General features: G+C 36.7%; 2 protein-coding genes across 7 annotated transcripts in view; one reads left to right on the forward strand and one right to left on the reverse strand.

Moving 5' to 3' along the window:
• The window catches only part of LOC128680224 (uncharacterized), a 30,946-nt gene extending 23,904 nt beyond the window's left edge, over positions 1 to 7,042 (reverse strand). For both annotated transcript variants that reach the window (XM_053763223.1, XM_053763222.1), the window contains exons 1-8: positions 6,903 to 7,042; positions 4,028 to 4,192; positions 3,456 to 3,687; positions 2,875 to 3,045; positions 2,367 to 2,515; positions 1,347 to 1,472; positions 846 to 1,043; positions 227 to 325 (exon numbers count right to left, since the gene is read on the reverse strand). In XM_053763223.1, coding sequence (XP_053619198.1) covers positions 227 to 325; positions 846 to 1,043; positions 1,347 to 1,472; positions 2,367 to 2,515; positions 2,875 to 3,045; positions 3,456 to 3,687; positions 4,028 to 4,192; positions 6,903 to 6,989 — 1,227 coding nt within the window. In that variant the 5' untranslated portion in view covers positions 6,990 to 7,042. The remainder of the gene's footprint in view (positions 1 to 226; positions 326 to 845; positions 1,044 to 1,346; positions 1,473 to 2,366; positions 2,516 to 2,874; positions 3,046 to 3,455; positions 3,688 to 4,027; positions 4,193 to 6,902) is intronic.
• A 1,695-nt stretch (positions 7,043 to 8,737) lies between these two features.
• The window catches only part of RhoGAPp190 (Rho GTPase activating protein p190), a 33,793-nt gene continuing 22,120 nt past the window's right edge, over positions 8,738 to 20,410 (forward strand). For 2 of the 5 annotated variants that reach the window (XM_053762859.1, XM_064436724.1), the window contains exons 1-11: positions 8,738 to 8,850; positions 9,286 to 9,445; positions 11,645 to 11,757; positions 15,284 to 15,428; positions 15,877 to 16,079; positions 16,542 to 16,784; positions 17,439 to 17,539; positions 18,200 to 18,287; positions 18,822 to 18,949; positions 19,346 to 19,508; positions 20,142 to 20,251. In XM_053762859.1, the coding sequence (XP_053618834.1) occupies positions 9,382 to 9,445; positions 11,645 to 11,757; positions 15,284 to 15,428; positions 15,877 to 16,079; positions 16,542 to 16,784; positions 17,439 to 17,539; positions 18,200 to 18,287; positions 18,822 to 18,949; positions 19,346 to 19,508; positions 20,142 to 20,251 (1,358 nt within the window). In that variant the 5' untranslated portion in view covers positions 8,738 to 8,850; positions 9,286 to 9,381. Of the gene's footprint in view, positions 9,446 to 11,644; positions 11,758 to 15,283; positions 15,429 to 15,876; positions 16,080 to 16,541; positions 16,785 to 17,438; positions 17,540 to 18,199; positions 18,288 to 18,821; positions 18,950 to 19,345; positions 19,509 to 20,141; positions 20,252 to 20,410 lie in introns of all 5 variants that reach the window. The other 3 variants (XM_053762860.1, XM_053762861.2, XM_053762858.2) reach the window with 3 other exon arrangements.

Genomic DNA, 20,410 nt, shown 5'->3' on the forward strand with positions numbered 1-20,410 from the left:
TTGATGTACATGTCAGTTGTCTAGAATAAAATTACTTTGGATAAAGGTTAAAGAATTTATTTATTTATTTATTTTATTTATTTTTTATTATTATATGTACGTCATACGACAACGTAAATATGAAGCCCATTTTAACTGTACAATTTTATTTATAATATTTAATTATTGATTTTAATCAAAGACAAAATTTTTATTTCCATGTGGGTATATTTTTATATCAACGTACCTTTTCAGTCTTCAACTTGAGCTTTTCCAGTTCGTTCATGCCGGCCGTGATCGCTCGCACGTACAACTCGCACACGAACGAATTCATGTCTTCAGCCTTCTGCAAAAAAATAAATTAAAGGTAAAAAAATACAACCAAGTTTTATTAATGTTTTCTTTCTGCTTTAATGCAACACCAATTTACAAAAACTTATTCCATTAGGAGCAAGAAGTTGGATTCTTGAAATGTTGCTAGATTCTGAATGTTCTATCCAAAAACGTTAATTTTTATTATAATTGAATTAATTTCACAAAACTTAAAATATAGTTTCAAAATTTGAGGCTAACAATTCAACTTATCTTACTGTTTACATAAATAGTTTTGAATTAAATGCATGTAAGTAATGTAATATACATCATATATTATTATTAATATAACATACATAATATACATGTAATTCCTCAAGAATCAATTTTAGGTCCTTTCTTTTTTTTGGTAGAAAATTTATGGTAGAAAATTAGGTATAGTACTGTTTTCTTATGATACATCATTGACCTTAAAAGCGGACGGCAGCTCACAGCAACTTGGTAGCTGCTGTATAACCCCAGCTAGCGGCACCTGCATCACGTGAGCACCATACCTGCTGCAGCTGAGTGTGCACGGCCGCGGCCAGCGTGTGCAGATGCCTGGCGGTGGCGGCGGGCGCGGCGAGGGCGGAGGCGGCGGCGGCCAGCGTGGCGGCCGGCAGCAGCCGCACCAGCGACCGCGCGCAGCAGTACAGGGCGCTGCGCACTGCGCCGCGGCACGAGGGCACCACCATGCAGCGGGTTATCAGCACCTGAATACACCGTCGAGATCGTGATATATCACACGAATATTCGTACACTGATAATTTATCCTAAACCATCGAAGATTTGCCAGTGACCACAAGAACTAAACCCCTTTTTCTTTATCGAGATATGTGATGCCGGCTATATGCTATCGACAAAGCATTCATGACATGCACTGACATTAAACCATCGGAGGTTGTTATACATGTAACCAATCTTGAAAACTTCAACTACGCGTTCTAGACATGACGTTCAAAGCGCAAGTGATGAAGAAGCGACGCAATAAAGTACACCTCGGGTTTTAACCTCACCTGTGCGACAAGCGTGGCGACGTCTCCCGCGTTCTTCCATAGCTTCTTCTCGCGGGGCGAAGTCTCCGGGCGACTGCGGAGCCGCTCTACCAACTGATAGCCACTTCGGAGCGGGATTTTCTTCGCCTGTGCGAGGACAAGACTTTCGTGAATAAAGTACAGTAAAACCCATTTAAGACGAGACAAAGGGAACCAAACAAAACCATTTATGAGTCTTGGTCAATGGTATAAATAATTGTTTATTCTTTGATTCAAAATATGCCGCAAGATGTAGGAACCGGTTAAAGTGTGAGATGATGAATGTCAGTGCTTAATTTGGGAAACATTCACTATGTGAATTAATAAAAATATGTAAAAAATTATGCTCCAGTAGAGCTCGATGTTATTTAAAATTATTATTAACTTAACATATGCCTGGCTTAAACCCATATTTGATAATGCTACTTAACGTCTATACACTGGTAAACTGGATAATTAGGTAGAGTACAGGTTTACTTACGATGTTTTCCTTCATTGAAAGCATGTGGTGGTCAATGAAAATGACCATACATGAGATGTCAAATGATATCATATTCTAACTATATTGAGAAATAGTGAAAGTATTATCATCTGTTGTCTACTCCAAACAGTTCTTCCTCCAGCTCCATAGAAGACCTTAATGAGGCCAATGACAAGGAAACTCCTGTGGCTACTTACTGGTCTAAATTAATATAATTTGCCTGTTATTTCAACTGGGAAAATGTGGGGTTGTGCTTCCGCCATAGAAGGACTACTCCTGTACACTGTCGTGAATGTCATATGAGGCGACTAAGGGACACATAGTTCTGGCAGCTGGCAACAATAGGATGCTCAAGGTTGACGTCAGGACGGTTGTAAAATCACAGCTGAATCTTCAAAATGCTAAAGGTATTTTTTGCGCTGACCCCCGGCTTCGTGGGTTCACAGCCTAAAACTGAACTGGGACCATGTGAAGATGAGGAAGAAATAGACTTGAAAAGAAGAAGAATGAAAGTAACTCACCAACGCAATACACTGTGGATGCTCGTTCCGTTTGTGCAGTAGTACCAGCTCCAGATCTGTGAGGAGCTCCCACACGTCCAATGTGAATCCGGCCTCCGATCCGAGAATGTCTTTGAAGGTTGCCTTGCTTCCTTCTGGCTGAGGGGGTTCTGTAAAAGAGTAATTGTGCCATTCCATATATTTTGTGACCCTAACAGTGGCGAGAGCCATCATTCAAAAACACAATAGAAACATTGTAACATATCTTTGTATATTAATTGATTAAATACCCCGGTCATTATCAGTCATGGTGATTGTCTTTGCTAGTATAAAGGCGTCGAGGATGTGCCTCGTAATGGCTATCTTTGTAAATATTGTACATGTAAGCACTTGTATATATTGTGCATATATAAAAGGTTAATCTTCAATAATAAACCTTTAGTCCTTTTGAAGGGACTAGCATGACAAAGTGTGACAAAGAAGTATTTTCTTGAGAAAGATAGAGCGAGAGGGATAGAGATCAGGTTACCTTGTTCGTCTGCTTGTTCTGCGTCAGGCACGAGTGTCTCGCAAGCCCGCTTGCGGTCCATCACTGCAGTGACAAGTGATAGAGCAATTTCGTGGCATTTCTTTGACGCGGCGAGGTGTCGAAGCCGCGTCACAAACATCACACCTCTTTCTTCCTTCAGCCATTCTAATACTGAAGACAAAGACGACCTGATTATTGGCAGTCGAGGTTTATTTTACCTTTCGACGAATTTTTTTTATTAATTAAGATTGCTCAACAATCAGACTGCAGGACTACAATGTAATTCTTAATCCTCAATTGGTCAATGTATGTCGAGTGCATTGGCTGCACAATCAATTACTGCATGTATGTTTATCTATATGTATATGTTATAAAATATAGTAGAGTTATCCCACTACACAAGTTTTGAACCTACTTTGGGGCTACATTGATTGGACACTATAATTGAGTAGTCAATAGACGCGAGGATGAGACAGAGACAAAAGGTCACTTCTTCTTCTTCTTAGCGTGTCGACTCGGCGAATCATAATTGTCAAGATCGATGAGACGTCACTGATACAGCAGAATAAAAGACCACTTACTGTCCTCGTCGCTAGGCGGCTTGCTCCTCGGGTCACACAGCACTTTGAGCACTGGGTGTCCCCAGGGGTTGCCCAGGATCTTCTTAAACCACTCCCCTCTCTGCACCAGCTGTGACTCCCAGGCTGGGCTGTGGCCATTTCTGTTAGTGGCTGCTGCTTTGCTCTCCTCAATGAACGAGTCGATTGCCTCTTGGAGCTTCGCATGTTCATCTTTCTCTGATTGCCATTCAGTCTGTGGACAAAAAGTTAAGTCAAAAAGAGAATGAATTTCCTAGAATTTAAAATAATCTTCCAATCAAGGCACCATGAGTAATCCATAAGATACAAAAAAAGAAATAATAAATTAAAATATCACAAACGAATGAGAACCTGCTCCTTTTTTTCAAAGTCGGTTAATAATTAATTTGTTAATTAACCCATTTATCAAGGTCAACTATATATCACTACATAGTACAAAACAAAGTCGCCCCCCGCGTCTGTCTGTTTCTAAGCTTTATTCTCTATAACCACTGTAATTAAACCAGGCCCTAATTGTTATTGAATAATCCAACACAACCTGTACATGCTCATACCTGAAGCAGAGTGTTGGCGGTGTGCCTCTGCAGCCAGGCGAGGTAGTGGGGATGTGTGGTATGCGCGGAGTGCTGACACAAGCTGTGCACGCGCCGCCACGCCGAGCACAGGTGCTGCGTGCGCGTGCGCAGCTCACACTCCTCGCTCAGGTGTTTTTCTAAAGACTGTTGGGAGAAAAAAGTAAGATCAAAACTTTGATTCATTCTTCGTTCTTACCAATAAGTTTTGTCCCACTAATAAATTTCTCCTATCATACATGAGTCGTGTAAAACCATTGTCTGTCATTTGTGGTCAGTTTAAAAACCATTTCTCTTTAAAATAATTTAAACATAACAAATACATTTTTTCTTTGAATTTGTAAAGACACAAAGAAATAATTGAATGCCATCCAAAAATCCTTAAAATCAAATAGTATATAAGACATGTTAGGGACAGAACCTTTTTTTTAAACTAAGTGCGAAAATTTAAAATCCATTGATAAATGTTACAATAACAAATGTAAAAAATAAAAGGGAAACAAAATCGTACAGTAAATCAAATCATTCATAAACAATGTGTTATCATTCAATGCAATGCTAACAATGATAACAGTAATCACAAACACTATGTTGAATGATTGGCGTCTGTTGAACATAGAGCAAATTCCCTACTCTGCTTGTGTAGTGATTTCAAGATAAATGTAGCCTATGTGGTATAGACAATATACATCATGTAGATATTCCTTGATGGAATAACAAACAAACATACACCCACTCCCGCCTGGCCCTAGCAAAACGGGTAAGCAGAAAAGTGCTGGCTTCTCATTAAAAAAAAACAATGGTCTGACAACTAAGGATGCTCACGACCATGTGAAGTAAAAATTAAAAGACTGAAAGCAGACCCTAGGCTCCAACGCTCAATAAGTTCATAAAAAAAAGCCATAAGAACACTCATCTGAGAGAGATTATATCAGTTTCTCACTTGTTTGCATTTAAATTCTAATGTTACGAAAACCGAAAGCTATTTTTAGCTATATATACATATACTCATTAAGTAAGTCAGGGTAATTGGTGTAATTGATATTAAATAGTGACAGATTTTTAAATTTATTCTAAGAAATACATTTTAAAATCTGTCATTTTTTAATTTATTCTAAGGAATACATTTAAAAAATCTATCTGTGTGTATAAAATTTTGATAGACCATTTGGTCTATCAAAAAATAAAATTACTTCTAACTTATACTGCAAAAATATGTCAAAAATGGTTTTCATTTTGTCAGCTTTATATTTTTATTAAAGTGATGAAATAGGTATTTTTCAATAACAAGCAAATGCCAATGAGTTATAACACATTTCTCACATTCATTCAAACATCCAGTCTGACACATGGATTAAAAGTAAATATTGTTGTAGCTACTTCAAAGTTGTGATTTTGGGATGTAGTTTAAATTCAGTGCATTTCCAATATTTGTCTACAAACTCAGTTATTGATACACACACAGGGATCAGATTCTCACAAAGTTCAATTCATTGTTTTCTAATGCTATTTTTACACAAGCTTTTATTGTTGTCAGAGAGATCTTGTAGCATTCAATATGTAAGAAATAAATCCTCAAATGTTATTCTTGGGTGCACCAACTGGTCAAGCTTAGCATAATAATGCATTGTCATCCAAACTAAAAGTGTGTGCAAAATTTCAGCTCAATCGGTTCAAGAAATCTGCTTCAAAATTGAGTTGAACCCGAACATGCATACTTACATACATTGCAAGTTAAATGAAAACATTTTTTATATGACACACCAAATGCTCTATATTAATTGTATATTGTTAGAATGCCATCGGCAATGAACTTTCACATAAAGTTTCAAGCTTTAATGAATGAAAACAAAAGACTTAAAGTAGGATGACATGTTAATATATATATATATATATGTATTTAATCACAATATTGTATATTTATAACTATTTTCATAGGTTTTACAAATTAAACATCCAATTTTGCAATTTGTTTAGATGTCAAAACATTTTTACTGAAAATTTATCATACACATTGATTACATTGATACAAAAACAGTAGTTAGTAATAATATATAAAAGTACTATCAGCTGGAGCTATTATTGGAGATAAAATAGTTTCAGAGTTATGGGTGACAGACACACATGGACCATGTATAGAAGTAATATCTATAATAGTACTTGGCACTTCATACTCTCTATTATTGCATATTCAAAATAAATATAAAATATGACATCAGTTTGAAAAACAAATTTCTCACTTCATAATTTTGAGAAACTCTTATGCCTATTACCATAAAGTTCAATATCAATGATCATATCTATGAAAATCTAAAATAGTAAAATTATTTCATTCGGAGCCCAAAGGACTATAGGCAGACTATACTAAGTTGACGGTCATGTTAAGATGGTAAATAGTAAATAAGACTACCTACGTGACTTCACGTCAAAGTGTTATGGCTACAATAATCGTCAAACATTTTGCAATGCTGACCAACCCATATCATCGTATCTACATAATAATCACAGCGATATAAGTAACAAGGTATGCACAAAAGCTAGACTGTAAGTTACAAAACAAAAATAATACAAAAAATATTGTGATAATTACAAGTTTGTAAAGAAATTTGGATGGCAATATTTGGTATTTCAAAGTCAAAATAAAACGATGTCTTGAGAAATAATGTTATGGGACATGTGGGAAATATTAATAGAAAGCGGTTTTCAATACATTTCACGGGCAGTACAGCATAAAATACAGAGATAATACGAAAACAAGACTCAGATTTGGTCAAATATGGCGGCCATAAAGAGCTCATGACCACAACGGCGTCTCAGCTCACACGATGATTTCAATGATTATAAAAGCAAAACATACCTTGTAAAGATCAATATAATAGGATTTGCCTTTGTGGCTACTTGTTTGATTACTTTTCACGTCTTTTCCATCATTTGTAGAAGTCATTTCTCAAGAAAATATCGCGGGGAGACATTTATGCGCTTGTGTTTTCGTAATGGTGCTGTCAAAGTAAGTGTTGCACTATACAAAAATATCAAATTGAAGAAAAATACAAAACATGTCAAAAGGATGTTAACAGTAAAAAAAATCTATACTGTTTACGAACGAAGAAAAATTTAATTTGAAAGTTTTTCCCGAGTCAGAACAAAAAACCTAACATGTCATCAAATCATCCTCATCAAGAACGCAGGGCTTGCCTACGCTTGCCCAACGCTCGCTTTCATTTTGGTTCAGGCACGGCTCAGGTAAGATAAACGCAGTCGCATTTTTCGGCTTTCCGAATTATTTTTAATAGGGAGTATTACTGCCCATTTATCTCGCCAGAATGCAGCACTGTGTGGTTGGTAAACATAAGTATTGCCGCCTTTTGCTGTTGATGAAAACGTTTATACTTTATTCATCTTTTCCTTAAGTAAGCATTCGTTTATGAAAATATACAACAGTGTTGTATATTCGAGTGCCGAAATATTAGGAAACATCGTTTCCAAAAGATTGTGGCGATATCTACCACGCCACATGCATAATGCCGCATGTAAAAAGCCGACCAAACGCAACGAATAACAAGCCACACAAGAGATCCACGACTCTACGGACAGATGGCACCACGGTCGACTCTCTACCAGAAGCTAACAAGCCTAGACCGCGCAGACAGTGCGTTTTCGATTGGAAGCATATATACAACCTCCGACATGACACCGTCGAAGCCGTACAGTACCCCAGGCGCAATACCTAGCGTGGCGGGAAGGTCTTCCCTTTGTGGCAGTCGAGCATAATCACCTAGTTCCCGCTACAAGATAAAAAACTTCGAAAACAATGGGAAACCGTAACACTCTGCAAAATTTTCAAATTAGTAAATGGTCAAAAATATGCTCGGAACACTTAACACCGTTAGCTGTTTCTGGCGTTTACCTGCATGAAGTCCATATTTTCATAAGTCGTCAGTTATGAAAATATGGACTTCATGCAGGTAACGCAAGAAATGGCTAACGGCTTTCAATCAAAATCAAGTTTATCAGTTTATCATCGCATTTGGCCAAATAATACAGAACATAACCTAAAATGGTGTTATTATTTTCAGGACCAGTTAACCGCCCTTCAGTTTTCTTATAGTCTAAATCTGAAGTCTTAAAAGTGTACTCAAAGGCGACAAAGAGCTGCTAAACGTGAAACTAATAATCAAATATCTATAGACAGTTTTTTGTGTTTATATTTTTGATTTGAATAATTTTTGGGTGGAAGTGTGAAGTTAATTGATTACTTATATTGAAGAAGTGGTGGTCGAAAATAATATACATATCCCAATACCACAAATAGTGCTATGTGATATAAATAGTGTTCAATAGATAAGGAATAATCATATAGGTATTGTGTTTTACAATGGACTTGAATCATTTAGCAAATTCGTCTTGTATTTAACACTTTGTGTTCTGAAAGCCTATCCAATAATCCTTATTTTTTATTTAAACTCGCACCATAATTGTATAGAAGGTATTTTTGGTCGTACATCTACAACAACATTGAAAATTGGCGACCTTCGCCTACATTGGCAATGTTTGTTTACCGAAGTTGTATCAGTAGCGCCATCTATGCCGAGCTTTGCATAATATTCCCTAATTTGCATTTCACTCTATAACATTATGGTAAAATTGTCTATGTAAATTTCTGGCATTTTATATTTTTACGTTGGCAACATTATTTCCAGTACAAAGCAAAAGCGAGTTGTGTCAAGATTTTTACATTTTCTTCTTAGATTTTTATCTCAATAAAATGTAAAAAGTATTCTGATTTACAATGATCAAATAGCGTTGTACGTACATTTTGTTAAAAAGCAATCAAAATGTTATATTGATGTTCTTATTTTACGTTAGAACTGTGATAATCTGATGTGTCAAGTGTAGGGCTCTGGAGGCGACAATAAATTATTGCTTTTTATTCCATAATTGGGAGTTTATTTTAGCTTATTCAGTAGTGTGTTATTGTTCAATTGCTTGAAGAATTCTATTTTGAATAATGATTCTTTTATGACTTTGAGGCCGTGTGTTATTCGTCTGCACATCTGTTGTTCATTATATCAAGTTTGGTATTACGACAATGTCTTCAATTATTCGCAAATAGAAAGCTAGTAGCAAGTAGTATTATACATTTTAAGCCTTTTAAAATATGCCTGAATTATAATTACTCTCATTGTAAAGATTCAATGTAACATCAGTATATTAACAGTTGCAATTAACATTATTTGCAGTTTGTAATTTAGTAAACAGTCTGATTAGTGTTGTGATGTGTGTATCAAGTGATATAGTGGTTATCATTGATGATAAGTTAGTATTAGTGCAGTGAAATGGCAAAAAAGTCAGAAAATACCGGCGGAAAGCTGGTTACTGTGTCTGTGGTCGGGTTGTCTGGTAAGTTTATATATCCATTAAAAAAAGTTTTTTAACAAGTTTATCTATAATGTTAATTCATTTGAGAAAAATAAAAAAACATAATGGAATGTACCCTAGTTACCCTATGTTCTACTCCATACTCTTGCATAAAAATCCATGCAGTAGTTTTTGAGTTTATCATGAACAGACAGACATATGCAGCAGATGACTTTGTTTTATAATAGGAAGGGTAATAAGTTATTTATAACAATAAATTAATTAAGCTCTTTTGGGTTGAACACCTTATTTATTAGTTGTGATTAAGTAGCATATCACAACAACTCATATAGGATTAAACATCATTTAATTTTGAATATGACATGAAAAAGTACCTGTGAAGGCCTAATTTTTGAATAAATGATTTGATTTTGATTTTTGATTTAATATTGGCATCATGTCCACTAGAAATAACATACCTAAAAGGAATAGTTTTATCTCCTTGACATACTTAACAACTTGAGTTTCATTCGGCATTTCTTCTCAGCAGTGGTCATTCCGAAATGCTAGTAGTTTGTAGCTTTGGTAAATATTACATTTAATTTAGAATATATGAAAAAGTGCCTGTGAAGGCCTAATATCTGAATAAATGATTTGATTTTGATTTTAACATCTGAAACTATTGCTCATCTATTGTGTCTCCTTTCAGGTTAAGATAAGTGTACAAATTATATAAAGTAGCATAAGGTATAGTCATAATACCTACACCATTTCAACCTTGATACATAGAAATAAGATAGTATTAAGTTAATACTTTTATTTCTAATTTTAACTAATGTCTTAGTGCTAATACTGGTGTTAGATTTTATTCAAGTTATTATTGTCTACAGACATCTGACTTGACTACTGGTTAGATGAAATTTTAAAAAATACATCATGATTTAAAGTCTTAATTAATTTAATAAAAAGTTGTGCAGCATTTGAGGGTGACGAAGCAAGAAACATTTGCCTTTATAATACTAGTTTGAAGAGATTTGACTATACTGTGCAAAATTGAGAGGCGCGAGATTATCTGTGGCTGTATGTACACCATGTACTGTACAGTCAACATCTATTTACCCAAATTGTTTACAATTTAGCTCCTATTACCAAACGATCCATCCATGCAGAGTTGCCATTTTTGATTTGAAGACTGTACCAGATTAGATAGAGATTTTCAGTCTTATGACAGGACATATAAAATATATGATACTTGACCATCAATGGACTTGGTGGAGTTTGGTTCACGACCTAGAATAGGACAACTCCATGTCATCCAGTGGATGTAGTATAAGGCAACTATGGGGTATTAAACCTTGAAATCTAATAGGCTATACAGCATTTCCGAAGAGAGTTCACATCAGTCAGGCGGGTCGAAAAATCACAGAATAGTCTTTAAAATGTAATCGGGCTTTCGGGCGTCACAGGACGAGAGATGGATACCTGACCATTAAAATAATTAAGATGCATTTATTGAATAAACGGAAATGTACCTACCGCGCCGAGCCGAATTGTGAATGGTTATACAAAATTACTTAGAGTTGTATTGTCGTATTGTCGTTCAATATGTATTGTTATCTAGACACTTCCTGCTGACTGTCGTGTGGGAGAACTATCGACCTCCGAGAAAGATGTTTTAATACAGGATACTTTAAATTCATTGATATATAAGAATATGTAGTTAAGGATACCCTATCTGATATTCTGAAATGGAAAATTTAATTAAGGACCCATTTATTTAAATTAAATTAGATAGAAGAGAAGATAAATATTTATATAGCAAATTCAAGATTCACATTAAAAGAAATAATAATAATATAATAATAATTTTATATGTCCTGGAATATTTTTACTACATTCCAAATGCTTCCAAACGCATTATATATAAATAAATAAATATATTAGGACAAATCACAGATTGTGCTAGCCCCAAAGTAAGTTTTAGACTTGTGTTATGGGATACTAACTCAACGATACTATATTTTATAACAAATACATATATATAAATAAACATCCAAGACCTGGGCCAATCAGAAAAATATCATTTTCCATCATGACTCGACCGGGGATCGAACCTGGGACCTCTCGGTTCAGAGGCAAGAACTTTAACATTGCGCCACCAAGGTCGCATTCGATCCTTCTTCAACATTGTCCAATATGTCCATGCCGCGCTGTCTACGATTTATATCTATTTCTTTACAGGTACTGAGAAGGAGAAGGGTCAGTTGGGAGTGGGCAAGTCGTGCCTGTGCAACAGATTCGTCCGGACGCACGCTGACGACTACAATGTCGACCACATATCTGTGTTAAGTCAGGTAACTGTTTTGATAATACATACTTAAATATCGTATCATCATAACACTATTGTTCTACAAAAGTCACAAATGATAATAATCTCGTCTCCTTCAATGGCAATTTCGGGATGTGGACATCGGTTGGTACCTATAAGTTGTGCTAGGCTGCTTAACCTTTGAAATACTCTCTGCCAAATCACACAAAGTTAGAGTATTGTATTGTGGAATGCTAATGTTAGTATATTGTATAAAAAATACATAATTAAGACCCAGATCAATCTGAAGCAGTCTTGACACAACGTGATGACCATTGAAATGGAGAAATTATCTAGTCTCTCATCTCTCTCTCATCTGATCGTTTTCCCGGTTTCTTCCTCAAGCGTTGAGTATGAGAAGCCCAGAGTCCGATTTCCTACTTTACAGAAATTCTCTAATCTAATAAAATAGAACATAGATGTCGTGAAAATAGTTTTAGAAATAAGACTAGAAGTAAAATAAAACAATTTCTTCAGAACGCGATCCTTAGACGTTGGATTAATGGGATGTTTTAATCTCGAATTCCTACCTAGCGTCTAAATTGCTACCCTTAATTTATTTCTACTAAATCAGCAACGTTTTCTACAATAAATTATATAAGATAGTATTCATTACTTAAATTAATTGCTTGAAGCTATTTTTAGAAACGCAAAAAGAAGGATGTTGCAAAGTACATGAATTTAAGCTATCATAGTTCAAAATAGTTTTTTTGGCGGCAGATATTGTGTCCCACTGTATGTGTGGGCAAATGCTTTTATGAAATTTTTCTGATTTCTATGGCCTCTTCTTTCCTCCCGTCTCTGTCTAGGGTAAAGTCTGGCCTTTTTTGGGGTCATCGGCCCTAGGCACCAGGCGACGGAGTAAAAAACTGTTAGTTTACCTCTCCCGATTATTCCTTGTCTATCTGTAATCAAATCTTGCAAGTTAGATTTCCTACTGCCAGTTATCCGAGAGTTGAAATTTCCCACGTCGCTTCAGTTTCCATGACAATGTATTATTATGATAAGCAAGACCTGATTGTGCAACCAGGATCTGGTCACAACGAGGGAACTCCTTAACGGTTTACAACACGGATAGGTTTCTTTTTCAGGCGTCAAATGCCACAAGATCTCTCTGACGACAATAAAAGCTTGTGGCAAAAAATGTCTTGTTTTGTAAAAAAAAACTTGTTAGGAAATACGTACTTAATAGAAAAATAACAAGATAAGTAGGTACCTAACTTACCTACTTGGTAAGTTTGTAGGTATGAACTAACTATATGTATGAGACTGGAACTCATATTAATTGAAGAGTTGAATGTTATACGCCCTAGGGAATTTGATACGATGGTAATTGTGTCTGTTCATTCATTACCGCGTTATGTTGCAACCGTAACCGCTTTGTGATCACGTCAATGTGGGCACCCATCCGAAACTGCTTTTATAGGTGACAGACAAAGTGGTCTATCTATTTATTATGGTGAGAGAATTTTGAATTTGTCCAGCAGTGGGACAGTGGGTGTAAGGTTAATAAATAAAAATAAACCTCGTAACCATCTCGTAACTTATCTTAATCTGTACTATTATTATAAAGAGGTAAGCGTTTGTGAGTTTGTATGTTTGAGGCGAGCGGGTAACCTCCGAAACTACAGAACCCATTTTAAAAATTATTCACCATGAAAGGCACATTATCCAAGATTGCTATAGGCTATATTTTATTTCAAAATTCCCACGGGAGCGAAGCCCCGGTCAACAGTTATTTACAATCGTATGGCGTTTACGTTGTAATTTAATTTAAATCACTACATATTATAAACATGGTCGCTTCCCGCTGTCTGTCCTCATGCTGTGATTCCTGTTCCTGAGGAAGGTTTAGGTGAATAAGTAATTATTGTTTTACGCGAGCGAAGCCGGGACGGGCCGCTAGTTATAGGAAAACACTTAGATGAGAGAGAGAGAGTTGATATTATTGTTCGTAAGAAGGATATAGTTGGTTGTGCAAGAATATAAAACCTGTATTCTTGCATAGTCTATTCCGTCGATGGCCTGAATTCTTTTCACCAGTAATACAGGGGAATTTGCAATGAATAGTGTAGGTTTAATGTCCAGTTGACTGTACTACAACATTAGTTTGTATGATGCAATAAGAATTAACATACACCACCCAGATGTCCAGAAAACAAAGTGTGTCACTATACTCTGCGTGTGAGCAGCTGGACGTAATTATATGACTAACGATCATGGGCAGTCGGTCAGACTGTAACTGGACTTTTTCAAAATGTTTCTAAGTCCTGGGTTCGATTCCTAACGCGGTAAATGGGTTCAAATATCTGCGGGTGTATTGTTGTGTGATTGTAGCGGGTGTGTTGTGCCTGCGTCTGTGTTTTTGTCCATCGGACCCGCGATACAATCTTTAGTGCTTAGTGTGGGCCGTTGAGTATCTATTATTAATTATGGCTTACTTGTTAACTCAGTGATAGTGACAGAGTCTTCTGTTCTGCACTATGGTTCGCCAGCAGTTTTGACTGAGCCTTAGATAGATATTAACATTTTTTTCAAGTAGGATTCGAACCTGGGACCTTTCGGTTCACAGGCTGGTTAACTTTTGGACCACTAAAATAATTTAATCAAATATTTGAACCTGGGACCTTTCGGTTCACAGGCTGGTTAACTTTTGGACCACTAAAATAATTTAATCAAATATTTGCAATTACGAGTAGAAGTGTCGACTAAACAAAGAAGTTTTGGCCGTAATACACACGGAGAACTGTTTAATCGTATTGTCATTGTATCTTTGTAATGAATGAGTCATGTTTATCTCGGTAACCGCCGTGTTTTATTTGACTAATATGAATATTTCAAGTAAATGGACCATTGATAGCGCTGAGATTGCCGTCAAGTTGATGATAATGTATTCAGAATGCGGATGCGTATATTACTCAGTCTATTTACTATTATATCACCTTTGTTTAAAAAATACATGGAAGATTTTGTATGTACAAAAAGAGCTATGTAAAATTTTAAAAATATTGCAGTAAGGCATATGTGCATTAAACACGTTGAACAAATAAACGATGTGTCGTGTCGTGTGTCGGTTTGTCATTGAGTTTTTTTTTGCTTACCCCACTCGTCTGCCTCAGTCCCGCATCACACCAATTTTGTTAGAGAAATAGCAATAACGCCTCTTTGTAACAAACATACCTATCCCACTTATGTTTTATTTTATGTACTATCGGCCCGTCCCGGCTTCGCTCTGGTAAAGACTTAATAAATACACCTTCCTCAGGAATCACTCTATCGGTGAAAACCGATGAAAATCCGTGCAGACGTTTTTGAGTTTATGACGAACAGACAGACAGACGCGGTAGAGGACTTTGTTTTATAATATTTAACGATAGATATAAATAGATATAGATAATAGACGATGCGAATAAAATGTCGTAAGCATTACTGCCCTGCGACTGCCATCGATACCTGTACATACATATTACATGACAATTAATTTTGTTAACAATTTGTTTTTCTTCTCCCAGTCGGACTTCAGCGGACGAGTGGTGAACAATGACCACTTCCTGTATTGGGGCAGCGTGCCGAAGGAGAACGATGAACAGGAGTACAGGTTCGAGATCATCGAGCAGACAGAGTTTGTGGACGACGCCTGCTTCCAGCCGTTTAAAGGTACCTACATTTCTTCTTTCTTCTATAACGTACATATCACACAGATTGAGTTAGCCCCAAAGTAAGTTCGAGACTTGTGTTATGGGATACTATATTTTACTAGTATTACTCAATGATACTATATTTTGTTGTATTGTAACATATACATTAGACTCAAGTTCAAGACCAAGAACCGGGTCAATCTGAAAAAGGTCAATTCCATTGTGTGCTCGGAGATCAAACCTGTCTAACAGTAAAAGTAGTCAAATTCGACCTAGCAGTTTAGTTGTAAATGTGACAAACCAACAGACTTAAGAATATCAATATTATTAGTATGGACACAGTAACATAATTATCTCATAAGGCGTTTATGACTTATGGTGGAATAAATAAAACATAATGCCATGCAAAGCAATTCCACTCCCAATTTCATAATGACGGTTACTAACATTTTCCTCCTCTTTCACAGTGGGTAAAACAGAAGCATACATAAAAAGATGTGTAGCGACCAAGATCCAATCCGCTGAGAAGTTGATGTATGTGTGCAAGAACCAGCTGGGCATAGAGAAGGAGTACGAGCAGAGGTTGATGCCGGACGGCAAGTTGTCTGTGGACGGGTTCCTGTGTGTCTATGACGTCAGCTTGGTGCCTGGACGCAGTTGGGAGAAACAGGTATATAAGACATTACAATAAAGAACGTGTCTCATATCGTCAAGGATGATGCCAATGGTCTGACAGCTAGGGATGCCGACGACCGTTCGAAGTGGAAACGATAAAGTAGGAAAGCGAAACCTGGGCTCCAACTCCAGCTCAACGGCCGAGGAAATAATCAGGAAAACGCTCAGATGAGAGAAATAATAAAAATACGAGTCACTCTTAAATTACTGGCACAGATGTTGCCTATACCTGCCGTTGTCTATTTCTTTAAATATTAATTTCGAAAACAAACAATCTATATTTTATTTATTAGCAGCATTATTATTATCAGCAATTTATAATAATGGTAAGGCCAAAATAACGTTTTCCTGTTGCAGAAACAAAAATACAAAATTTAGGTACTTATCTTAAAAATAGGCTATTTGAAACAAAACCTTATACCAGTGTTAGCTGCAAATACGGCTCTCTCCCTTCCAGAACGAAACGCTAGCAGCAATACTCCAAAACATTCTGAAACTAAAGAAGCCTGTAGTTCTTGTAACCTCGAAGAATGACGAGGCGTGTGAGCAAGGGGTCCGCGAGGCTGAGCGACTGGTCCAGAGGAAGGAGTTCAAGGGAGCCATACCCATTGTGGAGACGTCCAGTCACGACAACGTTAATGTGGACCAGGCGTTCTTCTTGCTGGCGCAGATGGTTGACAAGTCCAAGGCTAGGATAAAGGTGAGGAGTGTGGCGAAGGTTTTATATGTTAATTGATTAACGGCCAATCCCGGTTTCTCTCGGGTAAATAATCCTTATAAAACAAAGTCCTCTGCTTCGTCTCTCAGTCCGCGATAAACACAAACACTGCTGCACGGATTTATTTGCGGTTTTCACCAATAGATAATGTGATTCCTGAGGAAGGTTTAGGTGTATAGTTTATTGTGTTTTTACCCGAGCGAAGACGGTCGGGCCGCCAGTGGATTATAAATCAAAACCTTCCTCAGGATTCACACGGTCTATAGTGAAAACAGTACAAAAATCCGTCCGGTAGTTTTTTTAGATAAACGCGTTCATACAGACATACGTGACTTGTTATGTATAATAGTTAAAGATGACTACAGTATTACCACATTTATAAGTTACCTCGGCATTGTTCGACGGCGCAGAATAGCACAACCGACTGCCGACTCTGGCCGAATGAAAACATTAGTGAAATAACGAACTTATTGCTACAACACAAGATTTTTAAATCCAAAAACGACAGGGGTCGTGCTATCTCGCTCATAACAATTGTACGATCGCGTCGGGGCGTGGCGCTCCTGCGAACTCCAGGCATGGCGCGTTTCTATTGAAGTTGTAATCGAGTTATAAAATCGTGTAATATTTCCTCAGGTTGCTAACTACGCCGAAGCTCTGAGGATAAGGAGGGAGACGCTGGACTTTGTGACTGAAGCATTCACACAGCTCATCAGGATACACGTGCAAGATCACAAGTGAGATGTCATTTCAGTGTATATCAATAGTTAATCTCGATAGTTATAAATAACGTTCAATTTATATTTTACTAGCTTTTGCCTGCGGTTTCGCCCGCGTGATTTCCCACGTGAGCAGTTATCTTTCCTGGATGAAAGGTACCCTATGTTCTTCTTCGTACTTCAAACTATATGTGTGCAAAATTTTAAAAAGATTGGTTGAGTAGAGCGTGAGCTGTAACATATATACATACATACAAACATTAGCATTTCTAATATTAGATACGATAACTCATGCTTTAGAGCAAGATCTATTATACAATGTGGTAACAGTTGACTATCTATGTGCACACTAGCGCCACCAACACATTTTTTTAAAATTTATTTTATTAAACTTGCCTTAATACTCCCTTTTTTAAAATACTTAATCTAGATAGATAAAACTCTTGCGCTACTGAGTGACTGACTGACAGACAAACGCACAAACTACTGGGCGTAGAAAGCTGAAATTTGGTGTGTCGGTTCCTAGGACAGTGTAGGGGAGCACTAAGAAGGGATTTCCTCAAATTCCCACGGGAAACGAATTTTTACTCGCATACGAAATTGTGGGCAAAAGTAAGTTTTTGTATAATTCATTATCATAATATTTCATTTAGTGCAATGTGTTTTATTCGTTTCCAGGGAGATGTGGTCGACAGTTAGCAAGAGACTGTGTCACTACCCCGAGTGGGTGAAGTTTGTGCAGCAATTCGGAAATGATGGCACTCAGGTATTTATGATGTTAAATTGCCACCGATTTTTGTATACTATCGTGATTTTCATTTATAAAGATATACTTATAAAATATTAATACTGTCACTCGTACAAGTTCCGAGAATACGAGTGACGACATTAAACATATATATTCAATGGGACTGACATGTCTTAAAGACAAAAGCCCATAATAAATAAGGATAAAAAAGAAACAGTTCCGAGAACTTAAGCATGCATCTCAAGTTTTTCAAACTAGACTTTTTGATGTCACTTGTTTTTAATGTCACTAGTATCGTCATAAATATTATTTTCTATACCACTAACTTATATAAATTACACCTAGACCTCCCTCAGGAATGTTTTCGACTTTATCGCGAACAGACGAGACATACAGACGCGGCAGAGGACTTAGTTTTATAATATGTAAGGATATATCTGTACTGGTTTCAATCGGTCATTGTGGAAGTCTTTGGGAGATGCCTAAGCATATACAGTGGACTTCTTGTGGCTGAGACGATAATGAGACAGTGTACATAATATTGGTCTCTAGGTGGTGTTCCGTCGACACATCAGAAGACTGAAGGAGGAGCGTTCAGCCAAGAAGCTTCGCAAACAGCTGACAAAGTTACCTCAAGTGCTAGCTAGGATGGGACTGCCCACTGAGGAGTTGCAGGAGAAGTAAGTTATCATTAAAATAAGCACCTCTTTCATTACTTAAAACTATTGTATTTTTATTGTTAATAACAACTTATTTAAGTAATTAATTGTTTTTATATACTTGATGTTTCTTATACTTTTATTTTCTTCACAATTCACGTTTATCTTACGCTACCTTACTTTGTGCGTTAAATTGTTTCCTTTCATATACTTGGTTGACTGGAAGAAATCCCTTTCTGGGATAAGTCCGCCTTTTGACGCGTCTCTTTCTTTATTTTAGTGCTTTCTCTGTATGTATTTTCTTCGTGCAATAAAGAGTTTACAAACAAACAAATAGAAATCAATATAATTTTATTTCTGTGTAACAAATAATTAATTTAAATAATTAAAAGTTACATAATTTAATGTTATTTCCAGCGACTGGCCAATGGTGGTGCGTCAGTTACGAGCGCACAGAGATTTCTCAGTGTACTTCAGCTCGGCCCCACAAGATTCTGGCTCTTCATGTTGCTCGGATATGGATAGTCCGTTGGGGACGGACACTACACTACGAGTCGGAGAGAGGGCTGTTAGATATCAGGTGAGTTGTTTATTGTTAAATTATAATAAACTTGGTAACTTCGTAATAGGTTTGCTGTTCAAACTTGGTCACTTACATCAAGATGGAGGAACACAGAGAGAGAGAGAGCGGGAAACAAAACCAAAGACAAAATTCACAGACAAAACTAAAATGTTGCCATTCCCAACACTTACTGGAAAGCAAGCTTTGCAGGGGTGGTGGTCAAGTGGTTCCTTAAGACCGTCCGTCTGTGATCGAAAGGTCCCATGTTCGAATCCTACTTGTGCAACAGGAGCTTGTATACAAATGTATTAGTTTTCATCAACCAACACTTGCATTCAGTGTAGGAAAACATCGTGAGGAAATCTGCAAACTGGTTGACAGTTTAAGTTCACTAGCATGTATGACTACTTATCACTAGATGTCGTAGGTCGTCACATAAAAGTCATGTGAGATGCCTTTAGGCGACTTGTATAAAATCTGACACCAGTGTTAGTAATACCTAACACACTCGAAAAGAATACTGAAAAGTCCAAGCTCAAGATTTCCCAGAGGGCAAAGGAAGGCTGCGATTTTCAGAAAAAGTATTATATTTCAGAACATAGTCCATTCATCACATTAATTTAATACATTGAGTTTTTTATTTTATTACAGACGCTCGGTCAATCGCAGAAGATTCCGTATGAAATACTGGAGAGCAACGAAGCGGCTGCCGTCTTCAAAACTTTCTTACACGAAGCTCAAGAGGAACAGAGAAACTATGAGTAAGTTCCTTTGGAATTTCATGAATAATTAATGTAATCCGAATAGTTTATAATGCTTAGTCAAACTATTTTTTTAATATTTATTTCAATGATAAAATAGCATGAACTCATTAAGAACGTTGCGACTTTTCAATTTGCGTTTCCGGTATTTAGTTGTGT

This window comes from Plodia interpunctella, chromosome 23 (assembly GCF_027563975.2).
Source record: "Plodia interpunctella isolate USDA-ARS_2022_Savannah chromosome 23, ilPloInte3.2, whole genome shotgun sequence".
In the NCBI taxonomy this organism is placed as follows: Eukaryota; Metazoa; Arthropoda; class Insecta; order Lepidoptera; family Pyralidae; genus Plodia; species Plodia interpunctella.